General features: G+C 37.9%; 1 protein-coding gene across 2 annotated transcripts in view; it reads right to left on the bottom strand.

Annotated features, from left to right (window-relative positions):
* npas1 (neuronal PAS domain protein 1) overlaps nucleotides 1-17,963 on the bottom strand; it is a 146,832-nt gene that overhangs the window by 56,219 nt on the left and 72,650 nt on the right. For both annotated transcript variants that reach the window (XM_061972803.2, XM_061972804.2), the window contains exons 4-5: nucleotides 4,305-4,372; nucleotides 2,652-2,741 (exon numbers count right to left, since the gene is read on the bottom strand). In XM_061972803.2, the coding sequence (XP_061828787.2) occupies nucleotides 2,652-2,741; nucleotides 4,305-4,372 (158 nt within the window). The remainder of the gene's footprint in view (nucleotides 1-2,651; nucleotides 2,742-4,304; nucleotides 4,373-17,963) is intronic.

Here is a 17,963-nt window from a genome sequence, read left to right as displayed (position 1 = left end):
TGTTATATTTTTTTGGTTTGAAAAATGTTACTGTTGTTAATGTTACCTTTAACAATGACTAAACTATTTCTACACTTCTATGATAATAAATAATGTTCAAATTAGGGCTGTCAAAGTAAACGTGTTACCTCATGGGATTAATCACAGACCATTATTGCATTAGTCATGTATAAACGCAGATTATTCCGACAGTTTATTTTGACCGCACATGCTCCTTTACCTTAACCGCGGATGGCTACCTGAAAGACGAAGCAGGTCCCCTTTTGGTCAGTGATCAGGTCAACGCATACGTCTGTGCAAAGTTGAGTGAGGAGACTGTGACTGGTGTGCTCGATGGCTAAGTACACAATAAAACCTGACGATTCTTTAGATTAAACAGTTAGCAATTATGTGCATTCAACTAAAACATAAAAAAATATATTTTCCTGTATGACATTGTGTCAAAATATTAGTCCCTTTTTTAGAGTTAATTTAAATTATGCATGCAGGTAATTTACTTCGATTAACCACGAAGAATCAAAATGCAAAAATGCCATTAATTTGATTACTCTATTTTTCAGACTGTAAAGCGCACTTAAAATCCTTTCATTTTCTCAAAAATTGACAGTGCGCCTCATAAACCGGGGCGCCTAATGTACGGAATAATTCTGGTTGTGCTTACTGACCTCAAAACTATTTTATTTTGTACAGGGCGTGATGATAACTGTGACCAGTAGATGGCAGTCACACATAAGAGATACATGTAGACTGCAAGAAGAGGCCAGTAAACAACAGTAAAACTTTAAATGTTCAATTGAGAATATAGAACATTACACACGGCGCTCAAAAACCTGTCAAAATGTTTTGGTAAGCTATGAAGCCGCACAGCCTGATGGATTGTGGGCACATTACGGCTACCGTAGACAGAAAAATTGTGCTTCAACATACAAGTATTATTATGGTGTACTGCAACATGGCAACCTACTAGCAGACATTATCTGGCATTTTGTCTTGCAATATTATGCAAAAACAACTTTTCTTACCTTCTGGTACCTGCTGATCTGTATTTGGGATCTGTCAAAGTCCTGAAAATTTGCGTGCTTCCGCCATCATAGTCCGTGCCAACACCATAGTCAATAAGCTTCTTCTTTTTCTCTATGTTCTTGTTATGGGGCATTCATCCTCTGCTGTTGCCATTTGTAATATAAAGTAGCGTAAAGTTCTTACATATCTGTCAGCAGACTCACTATGAAAGCGCTAAAACCTACCGGTGTAGTGGGTTTACATTATTCACCCAAGGAACTTTAGTTATTAGAGAGTTACGGTCGGACGGTTTTTCACGGTACACATTTCCGGCGTTGTTGTTGCACTAGTGAGCCACGGATGAGGAGGTGCTGCTCCGTTATTGATTGAAGTAAAGTCTGAATGTCATTAAAACAGTTAGCTCCATCTTTTGACACTTCTTCCACTCCTGTCCTTGCACGCTACACCGCTACAACAAAGATGACGGGGAGAAGACGCTGTCGAAGGTGAGCCACGTAAAAAAGACACAAAACGGCGCATACTGAAGCGACTGTCAGAAAGCGGCTTGAAGATGATCTGTAAAACATCATCTATGCAACATTTTGACCAAAGAACCACCATTACATGTTATGTAGACCAGTGGTTCTCAAATGGGGGTACGCGTACCCCTGGGGGTACTTGAAGGTATGCCAAGGGGTACGTGAGATATTTTTAAAATATTCTAAAAATAGCAACAATTCAAAAATCCTTTATAAATATATTTATTGAATAATACTTCAACAAAATATGAATGTAAGTTCATAAACTGAACATCAAATCAAGTAGGCTATTCCATTCATTACAATGCAACAATGCAATATTCAGTGTTGACAGCTAGATTTTTTGTGGACATGTTCCATAAATATTGATGTTAAAGATTTCTTTTTTTGTGAAGAAATGTTTAGAATTAAGTTTATGAATCCAAATGGATCTCTATTACAATCCCCAAAGAAGGCACTTTAAGTTGATGATTACTTCTATGTGTAGAAATCTTTATTTATAATTGAATCACTTGTTTATTTTTCAACAAGTTTTTAGTTATTTTTATATCTTTTTTTCCAAATAGTTCAAGAAAGACCACAACAAATGAGCAATATTTTGCACTGTTATACAATTTAATAAATCAGAAACTGATGACATAGTGCTGTATTTTACTTCTTTATCTCTTTTTTTCAACCAAAAATGCTTTGCTCTGATTAGGGGGTACTTGAATTAAAGAAATTTTCACAGGGGATACATCACTGAAAAAAGGTTGAGAACCACTGATGTAGACCACAAGGAAGTGTTTTACATTTAGAAAAAAATCATAATGTGACCCCTTTAATACGCCTTATAATCGGTGCGCCTTTTGTATGTAAATAGACCTGAATAGACCGGCTTATCAGCAGTGCGCCTTATAATCCGGTGCGCCCTATGGTCCGAAAAATACGGTAAATAAATAAAAACACTAGCTCACGTTTGACCGAAAACATTAACGTGTAGGAATGTAAAGGTTTTATGATAATTAATTGATAATTAATTCCTATTGTAAAAAATGGTCACTGTATTTTGACCCCATTACAGAGTGTTTCTGTGTGTGTGTGTGTGTGTGTGTGTTGGGTTTGCCTTACCTGTGAAAGTCCCAGGTAGATAGAAACTGTCTCTGAGATGTAAAGAAAGCGTCCCTCATGGCTGACCACGAACACAAAGCCATCCAAAGACTGGGTACATACCAGAACACACACACACACACACACACACACACACACACACACACACACACACACACACACACACACACACACACACACACACACACACAACACACAAAGGCAAACAGAGACAAGACAGACAAATTAGAGCAATTAGCATGTATCGAACAAATTACAATGGGAGAACAAACAACCCGTCACCCCTTGGCCCGAGTAGACTCACATTTACACACACACCTACACCCACACCCACACACACACACACACACACACACACACACACACACACACACACACACACACACACACACACACACACGCACACACACGGTTAGCACATTAATGCATGAATATAAGTAGATATGAAGCAACTCGTTGATGCAGGCTGTCAACAAGATATGTATTACAGATGCTAAGCAGAAAAAGACAGGGCTACTGCTTTGTGGTCCACACAAAAAATGAAAGCAAGACGAACATGCACATGCATACACAAAGATAAGGAGATAGAGGAGACTGAGCAGCACAGTGCAAAGGCCAGCACTGCTTCAATCAGATGTAATGAACTCACAACCAAAGCATTACACTGTCTCTCCTGACACACACACAAGCACACACACACATGCAAGCACGTACATACATATGCAGACAGCGGTAGAGACACAGATAAAACTAGAGTCATTACAGCCTGCAGTGATTGTAATGAGAAGTGAAAGGTATACAACCAGCCCATTAGAGAGGACTGCTTCAGAGAAAAATATTAATCGTCTCACATACACACACGTGCACACTGGCACACACACACATTGATGTAGACATACAAACAACACGATACAAGGCCACTTTCCTCCACAAGAATGATTGCTATTTTGGCGGCCCGGTGCTTAAAGTGGCAGCGGTAATTTATGCAAGTGACACATCCAGTATGCAAATGTGTGTCCATATGGGGGGGTCGTGTGTCGTGGCGAGGAGAAAACCAGCCGCCTGAATGTCGGAGAACTAAAGTGCAATTATCAGGCTATTACGGCCAGAGGACGGCTAGGGAGGAAAGACTCACGCTTCCACCCCCCCTTTTTTGGCGTGCCGTTAATTTGATTTCTATCAAACCCCTAAGTCTCTCATCCCTCTTTAAAATGCCAGAGGAGACTGTTCTGTACTTGTTCTTTATTTTTACACAACTTCTAAATTCATATGGTCCCCGCTACCTGCTCCCACTCCCCCCATACCTTATTTCATTCCTCCCCTAATCCTGGTAGTTTCTCCCTTATCCCTCTCTCCTCCCCTTGCTCTTCCAACCAGCATCTTTCCCTCAGCCTTCCTCCTAATCTGCAGCTTCTTCTGAGTGTCTACACATCCTGCACTTCATCCCCACTGCGGCCCCTCTGCTCCGGTCTTTCTTCAGCCTGTGCAAAAAGTACACAGGGCAGCTAAAGATGTTGTCCTACCATGACTTTGTACGGCCATTATTCCTCCAGGAAGCTTTCTGGGAATATGCTGTTAAGCTCTAGGCTTTATCCGTGCTGCAAAGCCAGGCTGCAAGGAAGTTTAAAAAGAAAAAGGGAATATGGCTGTTACCTGTAGGAGGTGCGCCCCCAGGTGCTGTTCAAATATGTCAGTGGCCAGAGAACGAGACGTCCGTCTCACTGCAAAAGAGACAAAAACACATCAGAAAGGCAAGAACATAAGAGCCATGCTAAACTATATTAATGTAAATATCCCTGCTCCGTATAGAGAGATCGAAGCCAATTTCACTCTCTTTATTAAATACGGGATTTTGAGCATATTTTTTTTTTGCTAGCCGGTACTCGGGGTAGGACGGCTATTCCTCTATGTAATACTAGCAGCTGTAAAATTAGTATTTTCTTGGCAAAATGTGTCATTTCCAACATTTGTTTGACTATATTCTAACAGGAATGAGTACCTTTTACATTCAAACCGATTTGGTACCAATTGCAAGTACCTGGGAATCGATACCGGTAGTCAATAGTACCAATTTTTGGTACTCTTGGGGATTTGAGGGTTCCTGGTTCGATCCCAGACTTCTACCACGTCTGTTGTGTCCTTGAGCAAGACACTTCACCCTTGCTCCTGATGGGTCGTGGTTAGGGCCTTGCATGGCAGCTCCTGCCATCAGTGTGTGAATGTGGAAATAGCCTCAAAGCGTTTTGAGTGCCTTGAAGGTAGAAAAGCGCTATACAAGTATAACCCATCCATACGTTTGTGTGTGTTTGTAAATATGAATAGTTTTTAATAATACAATATTTTTTTTATTGCAACATTTAATAATGAGCTTATAATCACAACTTCTGTTTTCTGTTATATATCATTTCAGAGTCAATTTCTTTGTTGGCAATGAAAATTGCAACATTACCAAGAGATAGTTTGGCTGAGTCTGCTCTCAGTGTTGCTGGAGTGATGGCAAAGTGAGTTAGGGATGTATGAAAATTTGATGTCATGATTATCGTGACCAAAATTATCACTGTTATTATAATTGCAATAGTGTAGTGCTGGACAATAATATATACGCTTGTTTTGTTAGATATTGTAATCACGATTGGACAAGCGGTGGGAAATGGATGGATGGATGGATTAATGACACAATTATTCATTAATTTGAAAACAAGGCTACCTTTTCTACCACCAAAACTCAACTTTGAGTATAGTTAAAAATTGGATATAAATGAGTAACTAATAAACCACAACAACTAAAATAATAATAGCAATAACAATAAAGTTAAATGACAATAGCAATTAAATGAAAAAACAATCAAAAATTAAGTTTTTCTGTTTGAATTGTTTTTAAATTCAGTTTTTTACCTTTTACACTTATTTTGCCATCGAAGAGTGTGTGATTTTTGTGTCATAATAATTGTGTAAATGTATGGGTAAGTGCTTTGAGTACATTACTTTTTTTAAACCTTTATTTTGTTAGCACAGATAGACCGGATGTGGCGCACCGAACTATTATTGTGAAGGGGAAAGTGTGCTGTTGTTCTCAGCTTGACGAGTAAAGAGGCGACTCACTTGAGGCTGTTAAAAAAAAAAGAGAGCTCCTGTCAAGTTGTTATTGCTGTTTGCACATTGATCTTACATTGATGATGATGTTCACAACAACACCAGCAGATGAGATGTGTTGTGGATTTATGGATTGTTCTTGCGAGCTTTAGCTTCCTAGTTTAGTCGCTGTTTCAAGTGGCCGTCTCCACATTGCATAGTTTAGGACGGGGTGGGTGAGTGTGTCCGGTATGAAAGTGCCATACAAACTATTTTCCCAAACTAATGTTCTTTCTCCTCACAATCACAACATTTCACTTACATTTATGTCAATTTCCCTGATATTCTGCATATAACAGTGGATTCCAATTTATTGGCCAATTACGTGACTCCATCCGCAGTTACGTGAATGCGGAAATCATATGCCTTACTTTGTTCTGTTGAATTTAGTGATTATTGATTAGGCATACTAGCAGTGTCGAATAAAAAGTAGCAACAATGGTGACACCTCAAACATCTGGGAGACATGCTCTTTTTTTTTCATTCATTCGCTCCTCATCCCTTTCACCGTTACTAGCTCCAGAATTTGCATGGACGTTGCGCGGCCCATTAATAGTTTTATTTTCAAGTATTATATTTTCATAGTCTTGAGCCATAAGCGAAATTGAAATCAAAATTAAATTTGATTAATTATCCAGCCCTAAAATGTGTTCAAAATGTACTTAATCAGTACTTGTTCGGTTTTTAAAATAACTAAAATTGGCACACTGTTAGAAATCCACTATTTTGCATGTTTTGTGTTTCTTATACTTCACCGATGGTGTTTTAGTCTTAGTATTTTATGGTAAATGGTAAATGGGTAAATGGGTTATGCTTGTATAGCGGTTTTCTACCTTCAAGGTACTCAAAGCGCTTTGACACCATTTCCACATTCCCACACTGATGGCGGGAGCTGCCATGCAAGGCCCTAACCACGACCCATCAGGAGCAAGGGTGAAGTGTCTTGCTCAAGGACACAACGGACGTGACGAGGTTGGTAGAAGGTGGGTATCGAACCAGGAACCCTCAGGTTGCTGGCACGGCCACTCTTCCAACTGTTTTAAATTATCTGTTTTAATGGCTAAAGTTTTGTTTTAAATATTATTTATATGAAAAGTGCATAGCAAATAAAATCTATTATTTATTATTTCTGACGGGCGTTCTACTCAAAGGTTGTCCTACTCTTTTCAGCCTTTTCAGTCCTTGAACGCACCGTAAAACCACCTCCGTTTGGTATTTGTCTGATCGATCACTCTGCTCTAAGAGAGCACAGTATGTTGGTTCAATGTGCACAATTGAAAAGCTTAGTTAGTCAGACAGCAATGTGTTTATACTGGGGCTGTAAAATTATTCATTTAAAAAAATCTGATTTATCACATTCTGCAGTTTGGATTAATCATCATGAATCACAGGTGAGAACTCACTTCCTAATTTTCTTTTTATTTAAAAAAAATGTTTTTAAAGTCCCCATTTTTTGTACACAAGTGCAATTTTCTTGTCAAAAGGTCATTCAGGAACGTTTTTAAACGTTTTACTTGAAGAATGCATGCCATTTATTTGCAAGAACCACCTGGTCACAGTTTTCCCTTAAGTTCTTCCAGGCTGTATTTTGAAGTGAAATTTGCCCGCGAGTCTTCTCACTCATTTTTGTATTGACGTATGCATTGATTTAATCAATGGCCGTATAAAGGTTAGGGTAAATGAGCTTGTACGGTCAAAGTAAATTGCATGATTATTTTAAGCGTGCACATGATTAATGCGATACATTTTTGTGATTAATCACATTAGTTAACTTGTTAATTTTGACAGCCCTTGTTTATACAAGTCTAGATTAAGGAATGACAATTCTTAATGGGGACAGACGTTATTGTCTTTTGTTTTCATGTTAGCATTTAAACTCGCTAGCAAGCACCAGTCAGTCCACAAGTTTATCAAAGTGCAGTTATCAATCATTTTATCATGGTAATACTAACCAATGGTAATACTAACCAAAATGCAGTTATCATTAATACCGTTTATTGCTATATGCCTAGTTACAGTCAGCTGACTCTGCAATTGTGTGTGACATCACGCGTAACCCAGGTATCATAACATGGCACCGTTGGATTTTAAGTGAACCGGTGGGTACCAAACCCAGTAGAACTGGTGGGATTTGATCAGTGCCAAAAAAAGTACCGGGTTTGGTACCCATCCCTAATTGTCATATTGCTGGGAATTAACAATTTGTAACTTCGGAAACGTTTATGAGGGCCTGAAAACTGTGTTGTCTTAGCCAACGGCGTTTTGTAGACTTAAAATGCAAACTTAAAGAGGCCTCAAAGTGGAAGTTGAGAAGATAATTGTTGCGCTAGCACTAAAAACTGAAAACACTTCTTATTCAAGTACGTCACATTTGTTGAATATAAGGATCTTGATAAAGCTTATTTAAAGAGGTGTATATTAAAGGTCTGATTTACTGAGATCTACATACCACTCAATAAACAGTGTGTGCAAAAACTAAAATAGTGTGTACTATTAGTGGGCTTGTCGCATGTAATCTACGAACACAGCGTGGGCAATTAAAAAGTGGTGCAAACCGCCTTATTTCAATGAGGATTTTGCGTGTGTATAGGGCTTTTACCACAGAGACACTTTATCATTTTCTGCATATTCATGTTATCATGCTCCTACCTATGCGCCATGTGTTGAACCAGCAGCACACATCTATAATCTGTAACACTGTTGACACTTAATTCTGTCTCCAAGTCTGTGTATCGCATCATCAGCTCATTTGTGCGTCTGAAATTACTCAAACGCAAGAAAATGCATAATGAAAGACGTCTTTTCATGTAGGAATGTTGTCTGTCTATCTGTGTTGGCCCTGCGATGAGATGGCGACTTGTCCAGGGTGTACCCCGCCTTCCGCCCATGTGCAGCTGGGATAGGCTCCAGCACCCCCGCGGCCCCATAAGGGACAAGCGGTAGAAAATGGATGGATAGAGGTATATTATAGTAATATATTTCCTAAATTTAAAAAAAACTAACACATTTACAAAAAACGCCAACAGACACCAAAACGCATCAATTGAATTCATTTTAATCGGCCTCTTAAGTCATACAGCAATTAATTGCTCAATAGACGATATGTACAATATGTTTTATTTGTGACAGACCATGCAAATACATTGACACGCACATGTGGGGCGGAAAATTCTTGTCTGTTCATCGACTGTCTGTGCAGCTCGAAGCACTGATTGCACAGCTGTGTGTGGAACTGTCAGTTAGCATGTCCTTTTCGAGACATGCTAAATAAAACGTAAAATAGTACTCGTAAAACGGTGATGAGTGTTGATAAATCACATTGCGTGTGCTAAATAATTAAGTTTGCATTTTCTCCTCTCAATATTGTGGGCATTTTGATGATCAGCATATATTCTGCATATTAATGAAAACGCAAAATTGTTTGCACGCCTTATTCTGCTCACATAACTGATGCAATCCACTTAGCACACGTTTAGTAGATCAGATCATGCGAGTTCTATTGTGTTTGCACGTGTTTTAGTACACGCAAACCTTGTATCAAGTGTATAAAGGTACAATGCTCACATAACTCCAATTCTCAGCCCAAAATATCCATCCATTTTCTACTGCTTATCCGGTTCAAGCTTGCGGGAAGCTGGAGCCTATCCTAGCTGACTTCAGCCATAAGGCGGACTATAACAATCACAGAGCATATATAGCCATACAGCACAGGTGTCACACTCAAGGCCGGGGGCCAGATCTGGCCCGCGACATCATTTTTTCTGGCCCGCAAACACATGGAAATTAAATGTCAATAAAGTACTTAATAGTTTATCACTAAATGTAATGGATTTGTTTCTATTTGACAGAAAAAATATATGTACTGCTTGAAATTGCGTCTCTTTTAAACTTTAATAGTATCCTTTATTGCAACAAATGTTACAGTATATTATCATACTTTCCAAACATGTTTTTCTCTAAATAAAAATACTTAACTTTACAGCAAACTACCCATCAATTAAATAAAAATGACAATTTTACGTTGTTCTTTACAGCATTTTACAGTAAATTGAAAAAAAATGTTTTTTGCGTTAAAATTCTGTTGACTGAGCTGCCAGTTTTTGACTGTAAAATCTATGGTTGCTGTTTTTAACGGTGTATTACTGTAAATGGAAAGACGGTAAGTTGGTTTTTACGGTAGAAAAACTGGCAGCTAAGTTGTCAGAATAAAAAAAGAACTTGTACTGTTTTTCCATTAAGAACATTATTTTGTAAAAACCAATGTAAATTTAACACAAAAATTCTGTCAACTAAGCTGCCAGCTTTTTCCGCAAAACCCCCCCATAAAACAGAGGTACTGTTTTTCCATTTACCGTAAAATGTTGTAAAAAAAAACAACAACACTATTTCACAGTAAAATTTTGTAAATGTAAGGTTTCTACTGTAAAATCCACAATCTATTTAAAACAATTTATATAATTATTAATGAAATCCAGAGGCAAATTCATACATTATTCACTGTTACAAGCGGCCCTCTGACGGCAGCCATAACTCCCATGTGGCCCTCAATGAAAACGAGTTTGACATCCCTGCCATACAGTATACAAAGTCATTGACAACAAACTGAAGCCAAAAACAGTATTAATAATACACTCTTAAATACGAGCAGTGAGCATGCAAGTGTTATTTTCCGAGAATGCAAATCACTTGTTTCAGCCTATTGTAAATATAATGCTTAGTTTTTTGACTGATTTCCTGACAATGGTACTAATTTCTCCCACTCACATTTTGCCAGGAAAACACTACAATTTTGCCAACGTTGTAATCTTTGCTAATGAGGTAGATAATAATGTGCATGGGAAGGCCAATGAACCAAGTTTTCTTTACAAATTTAATTTATTGTCAGTAAGTCGGAACCAACCCCATGTGCTATGTATGAAAGTCACTAGATTATCAGTATAATAAGAAGTAAAAAAGCATCAAGGGTTGAAATTGGGGGTTAAATAACCAAAATGATTCTCGGGCGCAGCCACCGCTGCTGCTCACTGCTCCCCTCACCTCCCAGATGGTGAACAAGGATGGGTCAAATGCAGAGGACACATTTCACCACACCTAGTATGTGTGACAATCATTGGTACTTTAACTTTAACTAACAGTTAGCTTGTGTCACATACCAAGTTATATGACTCTAAGGTGTATAGCTGGGGAAGTAGAGTAAAAAGTGTAAAATTAGCCAAAAAAGTTTGCACTTTTATGTTAGCATGCTAACGTTAACACGCGAACAGTTAAGAAGTGTCACATACCAAATTAGCTCAAAAAGCTAGCACGTTTATGTTAGCATGGTAGCATGATAATGTAAAGATGCATACAGTTAGCATAATTCAAATACCAAGTTATATGATTGTAAGTACGTTGCAAATACGTTGACACACACGTGGGGCGGAAAATTATTGTCTGTTCATCAACTGTCTGTGCAGCTCGAAGCACTGATTGCACAGTGTGGGTGGCCGTATAAACAACTTTAACACGGTTACAAATATGCGCCACACTGTGAATTAAACAAAGAAGTGTAAAATTAGGAAAACATTATCAGTACAATAAGAACAATATTATTTTGGTAGTATACAATGTCCAGCTCATGTTAATATAATAAGAAATGGTTGAATAAATTAAGCATAAATTTAACTACCGTCAACATCATACCAAAGACTTTAAAAATGGGGCCCATTACCTCCCTGCTTGGCACTCAGCATCAAGGGTTGGAATTGGGGGTTCAATCACCAAAAATGATTCCCGGGCGCGGCCACCGCTGCTGCTCACTGCTCCCCTCATCTCCCAGGAGGTGATCAAGGGTGATGGGTCAAATGCAGAGATTAATTTCGCCACACCTAGTGTGTGTGTGACAATCATTGGTACTTTAACTTTAAATTAAGTCTATGGCACTAATTAATTGAAGAAATGTAGATTTGTTTAAGTACAGCTGTTTTCATATTCCCTGGTTTTGGACAATTTCCATTTTCCTTGGCTTATATACACTGTCTTGTTTTTTGTAGGATTAAACAGAGGTTGGTGACATCACTCAGCAGTTTTTATTGGGTACGGCTGCAAAATAACTCACCATAGATCCAAATATAGTTTTGACATAGGGTAATAGTCCAATCAAAGTCAGAAAGTGTTTTTTCAGATTGCCTTGAAGATTACTTTCACCTTGTATTCCCTGCGGATGTAAAGGGAGGAGCGGCCACCAGGCAGTTTGGGAAAAATCCGCAGGACTGCACCCAAGAACGGAAGGCTGCGGAGTCGCGACAGTGTGGCGTATTGTGCCGTAAGGCTGTCTCGCACATGCCTGTGATTGCATCAGTCGGTGTAAACAAAGTTGTGTGAGCACACAGCCGTTGTCCATGCATTCTTGGATATTACAAGAGTGCCATTACTTCAATAAAGAAAATGAGAAACACTACTGAATCCAAGAAAGAAGTCATAGCAAAGTACAGTACTGCCTCTCATCAAACTCAAGAGTTTGCATTAAAAGTGAACCTATTATTAGTTTTGTCTTTTCTGACTTATAAATGTTGTTACCATTTTGGATACCGTATTTTCTGGACCATAGGATGCACCAGATTATAAGGCGCACTGCCGATGAATGTTCTATTTTTGATCTTTTTTCATATATAAGGCGCACCAGATTATAGGGCGCATTAAAGGAGTCATATTATTTTATTTTTTTTCGAAATGTAAAACACTTCCTTGTGGTCTACATAACATGTAATGGTGGTTCTTTGGTCAAAATGTTGCACAGATTATGTTTTACAGATCATCTTCAAGCCGCTTTCTGACAGTCGCTTCCGGATGCGCCGATTTGTGGGCGGTCTTATTTACGTGGCTCACCTTCGGCAGCGTCTTCTCCCCGTCATCTTTGTTGTAGCGGTGTAGCGTGCAAGGATGGGGGTGGAAGAAGTGTCAAGAGGTGGAGCTAACTGTTTTAATGACATTCAGACTTTACTTAAATCAATAACGGAGCAGCATCTCCTCATCCGGAAACAACAACACAGGAAATGTGTCCCGTGAAAAACCGTCCGACCGAAACTCTCTAATAACTAAAGTTCCTTGGGTGAATAATGGAAACTCACTACACCGGTATGTTTTAGCGCTTTCATGGTGAGTCTACTGACAGATAAAAGTAAGAACTTTACACTACTTTATATTAGAAATGACAACAGCGGAGGATGAATGTCCCCTAACAAGAAGATAGAGAAAAAGAAGAAGCTTATTGATTACGGCGTCGGCGTGCGCAATTTTTCAGGATGTACGCAGATCCCAAATACAGATCAGCAGGTACCAGAAGGTAAGCAAATTACTTTTGCATAATATTGTGAAACAAAATGCCAGATAAAATGTCTTACCTTATACACACACCATAAAAATACTTGTATGTTTAATGCTCCGACAATCCATCAAGCGGTGCGGCTTCATAGCTTACCAAAGTAGTACTAAAACATTTTGATAGATTTTTGAGCGCCGTGTGTAATGTTCTATATTTTCAATGGAACATTTAAAATGTTGGTGTTGTTTACTTGAGACCCATCATACGGTACTTGTGTTAAACATTCTGTATGTTTGCATGCACTAAATTAGTCTGATTCCTGAAATAATTTGGCTCGAAATACTATAAAACACATGGAATATATCGAAACATATTAAACACATGGAAACAACCTAATCTGATTGTGTTTGGCTTTTTAAAAATCGTATTAACCCACCTAGATTTTGCGATTGGAAACCAGTTTTCTTTGGTCGTCGTCCCCGTGGAGGACCAACGCGCTGCTCTTCACTACTTTATTCATTAAGCGAAGAAGAAGAAGCATAGGGGTGGGGGGGAAATGTTTACGCCAACAAGCATATAAATTCAAGATAAAGAAGCTAAAATAAGTCAATATCTTTAAAGTATATGATCAAATAAAAATCTACCTGTTTTATAAGTGTCATGATGTTCTCAGATTGGAAACTTGCTAAAAGCAGCTTTTGTTATGCACTCTTTGTATCGATGGGAGAGTTTGCACGTGTACCTAATGTGACCCGTTGAATCTATATAATTTTTATGAAGTTTATTTTCAACCGTGTCTGGAAAAAAATTGCAGTGACGACTTCAAAATATTTATTTAAACTGTGTATATTTTTTGTGAATTAATTTGGCCCTAATGTGTGAATGTTGTCTGTCTATCTGTGATGAGGTGGCGACTTGTCCAAGGTGTACGCCGCCTTCTACCTGAGTGCAGCTGGGATAGGCTTCAGCCCCCCCGCGACCCTGAGAGGGACAAGCGGTAGAAAATGGATGGATGATTATGATAATTTTGTAGAGGGTGGTACGTGGTTTCATTTGTAATCTGGAAATGAACATCTTGCAGACAGAATCCAAAAAAATGTCATAAATGTAACTGTGAAGCAAAATTTGCACCGAAGCATATCAAATACATAATTTTTAGACTACAATAAAGTGTTTTAAATGTAGACTAAAATCACTATAGGTCTCCCTTAAAGCTAAATGTGATTTTTCCATGTTTTCTGCATGTAAAACTATTATTATTCTCTATGAATATTTTTTGTGTTAACATTCATGAGTGTCTGCAACACATTTTTGGATTGACATTGTTTCCTATTGGAAAAACAGTGACACTTTGGAACTGATTAAGAAACAAAAAAACAACAGTTGTCAAAATTAGGGGTGCAACCATTCAATAACCAATAGCTAACCTTTGTCTGAATCAATTCAAGTACTTTTTCTTGTCAGGAACTTCAGGTGTAAACAGCATACATTTGCAGTGCAAAGAAGAATATATTGTATTTATTATATACTGTATATATAATATGTAAATATTACACATGTTATATTTATATTGCTACTATGGTACATTTTAGTCTATTTTATACCTTTTGTTTTCGCCCTCTTTTTGTGCCCTGCCTTGTGTGCATTATCTTTTCCATCCTTAGTAACTGAGCTACTGTGTGGAACAATTTCCCTTGTGGATCATTAAAGTTTGTCTAAGTCTAAGTAAGACATCACAACAAACGTCAATCACACACACGCACAAACACAAACAGGCACTAGGGCGCCAATAACAAAAAAAATACATAATAAAATTAGTTTGATAGCAAAAATATTACAAATGAATCAAGTCTATTAGATTGCTAAAAATGCCATGGGTTCATCAGTAATCAATTACATACCTGTGTGCGGCTTTTTAAACATTAATTCATCATCTCAAAATGCATGTTTCTTTTCGAGCAAGTTCCATAGCTTTGGTGTTTGTTTTTATTGCTGCTATATTTACTGTCCTTTGTTTTCATTAAAAACATATACTTTGTTTTGTCAGCACTGGGCCTGTCCTTGCTTTTTTAAAGGACAAAAGTTTAAAACGTATTTTTCGGACTACAAGGTGCACTTAAAACCCTTTTATTTTCTCAACAATCGACAGTGGGCCTTATAACCCAGTGCACCTAATGTACGGATTAATTATGGCTGTGCTTACCGACCTCGAATCAATTCTACTTGGTACATGGTGTAATGATAAGCGTGACCAGTAAATGGCAGTTACACATAGTGCGGACTGCTGGTTGATGCCCCCTGTTCAATAAATCTAACCTGCTAGTATGTACAGGTTAGCAAGCAAGCCCAAAAGTTTGATGTTTCATTGCAAATATAGATCATTACACACAGCACTCAAAAATCTGTCAAAATGTTTTAGTACAACTTTAGTAAGCCTTGAAGCCACACCGCTTGATGGATTGTCGGTGCATTATGGCTACCGTTGTTATACGTGCTGTGCTTTAACATACAATTCTTATGTGTATAAGGACGTCAATATGTTTGGTTTTGTCCTAATATGCAAAACAATTTTTTCTTACCTATTGGTTCCTGCTGTTAAGTATTTGGGATCGGCATAAGTCCCGAATATGTGCGCGCGTCCGCCATTGTAGCCCGCGCAGTAATCAATAAGGTCCTTCTTTTTCTTTACCACCTTGTTATGGGGCATTCATCCTCCGCTGTTGCCATTTCTAATATAAAGTAGCGTACAGTTAAAATGTATCTGTCAATAGACTCGCTTTGGAAGCGCTAAAAACTACCGCTACAACAAAGATGACGGGGAGAAGACGCTGTCAAAGTGGAGTCACGTAAATAAGACGGCCCACAAAACAGCGCATGCTGAGGAGATAGTCTGTAAATGAAAAATCAATGCAACATTTAACCGAATAACCGCCATCACATATGTAGAAAGTGTTTCATATGTAGAAAAAAGTCATAATGACTTATTTAATGCGCCTTTTGTATGAAAATAGACCTGAATAGACCCGCTCATATAATATAATATACCGTATTTTTCGGAGTATAAGTCGCACCTGCCTAAAATGCATAATAAAGAAGGGAAAAAACATATATAAATCGCACTGGAGCTTGGCCAAACTATGAAAAAAAACTGTGACTTATAGTCCGAAAAATACGGTAATCCAGTGCGCCCTACGGTCAGCACAGTTACAGTATAAATACACATTTCTGAATGATTTAGTAATAGTTGTTAGTTAGCACAAGCCAAAAATATATTGAGATTAATTTTAAGGCAGATGGCTAAATTAGAGCCACTGAATATGTTTATGCTTCATAATCCGATTAGTCGACCAATCATTAAGATAATCGTTGACCGATAATGGCTTTTTGCCGATATCTGATATTCTCCAACTCTTTAATTACAGACACCGATATCAACCGATACCGATATCAACCGATACTGATATATACAGTCGTGGAATTAACACATTATTATGCCTAATTTGGACAACCAGGTATGGTGAAGATAAGGTCCTTTTTTTAAATATTAATAAAATAAAATAAGATAAATAAATTAAAAACATGTTCTTGAATAAAAAAGAAAGTAAAACAATATAAAAACAGTTACATAGAAACTAGTAATTAATGAAAATGAGTAAAATTAACTGTTAAAGGTTAGTACTATTAGTGGACCAGCAGCACGCACAATCATGTGTGCTTACCGACTGTATCCCTTGCAGACTGTATTGATATATATTGATATATAATGTAGGAACCAGAATATTAATAACAGAAAGAAACAACCCTTTTGTGTGAATGAGTGTAAATGGGGGAGGGAGGTTTTTTGGGTTGGTGCACTAATTGTAAGTGTATCTTGTGTTTTTTATGTTGATTTAATAAAAAATAAATAAAATAAAAAAACCGAAGAAAAAAAACGATACTAATAATAAAAAACCGATACCGATAATTTTTGATATTACATTTAAAGCATTTATCGGCCGATATCGGCAGGCCGATATTATCGGACATCTCTATCGATGACCATTCAAATATCAAAAAAAGTTGTTAGTTGCAACCCTAACCAAAATATACCACTTGTTTACAGTTTATAATGACTCTTTTTTTATCAAACCTTACTAAATTCTTGTGAGTAAAGTGACTATCATCATGTTTGGTATCAACTGCAGTATTCCTAGACTACGTTTACACTGCAGGCTAAAGTGGCCCCAAATCTGATTTTTTCCAGCTGTTTACAATGCAAGTGAAATGTGATCTTTATCACAGTCCAGTGTAAACGCGCACAGGCCCCAGTGTTGCCCAAATGTGGTCTCAATGTCACTTGCATGCGCACTTCGATAAAGTGAAAACAAAGGAAGCTGACCAGGAGGAAGTCGCTACTACTACAACATACAATAAAAGTTGCAACACCTTAAAAACAAGCGGTTTTTTTGTACGTGAAAATAAATGAAAGTATTATAATGCATTAATGGATATATATAGTGTAATATATTTGGGAGGGTTCTAATCTTTTAATGGCTTTAAAGTAGAGGAGGCATGGACATCAGCGTGGATCTACGTGAGCTTTATTTTTCAACTCACATGTAAGCAAATGTGCCACAGCGTCAATTGCTATTTCTTTGGAATCAAAATATATCCATATATTACATATAGCCTATTATTTGCGCACCATTGACAAGTGATGCACCAAAAATGTGGTCGTCTTAAATAGACTTTGCTCACCGAAACCGGATGTTGTGTTGACGCATCCACTTCCGCTGGCGACTGCGTCTTTTCCCACGCACACGAGTGGCGGAGCTTGGCCAAAGCTGACAAAAAAGTCACATTCGGGTCGCATTCAGGTCACGTTGCGTTTAGAATGA

The sequence above is a fragment of the Nerophis lumbriciformis genome, linkage group LG17, assembly GCF_033978685.3.
Source record: "Nerophis lumbriciformis linkage group LG17, RoL_Nlum_v2.1, whole genome shotgun sequence".
NCBI classification, from domain to species: Eukaryota; Metazoa; Chordata; class Actinopteri; order Syngnathiformes; family Syngnathidae; genus Nerophis; species Nerophis lumbriciformis.
The sequence above is the reverse complement of the archived record's forward strand: the minus strand, read 5'-3'. Positions and strand labels throughout refer to the sequence as shown.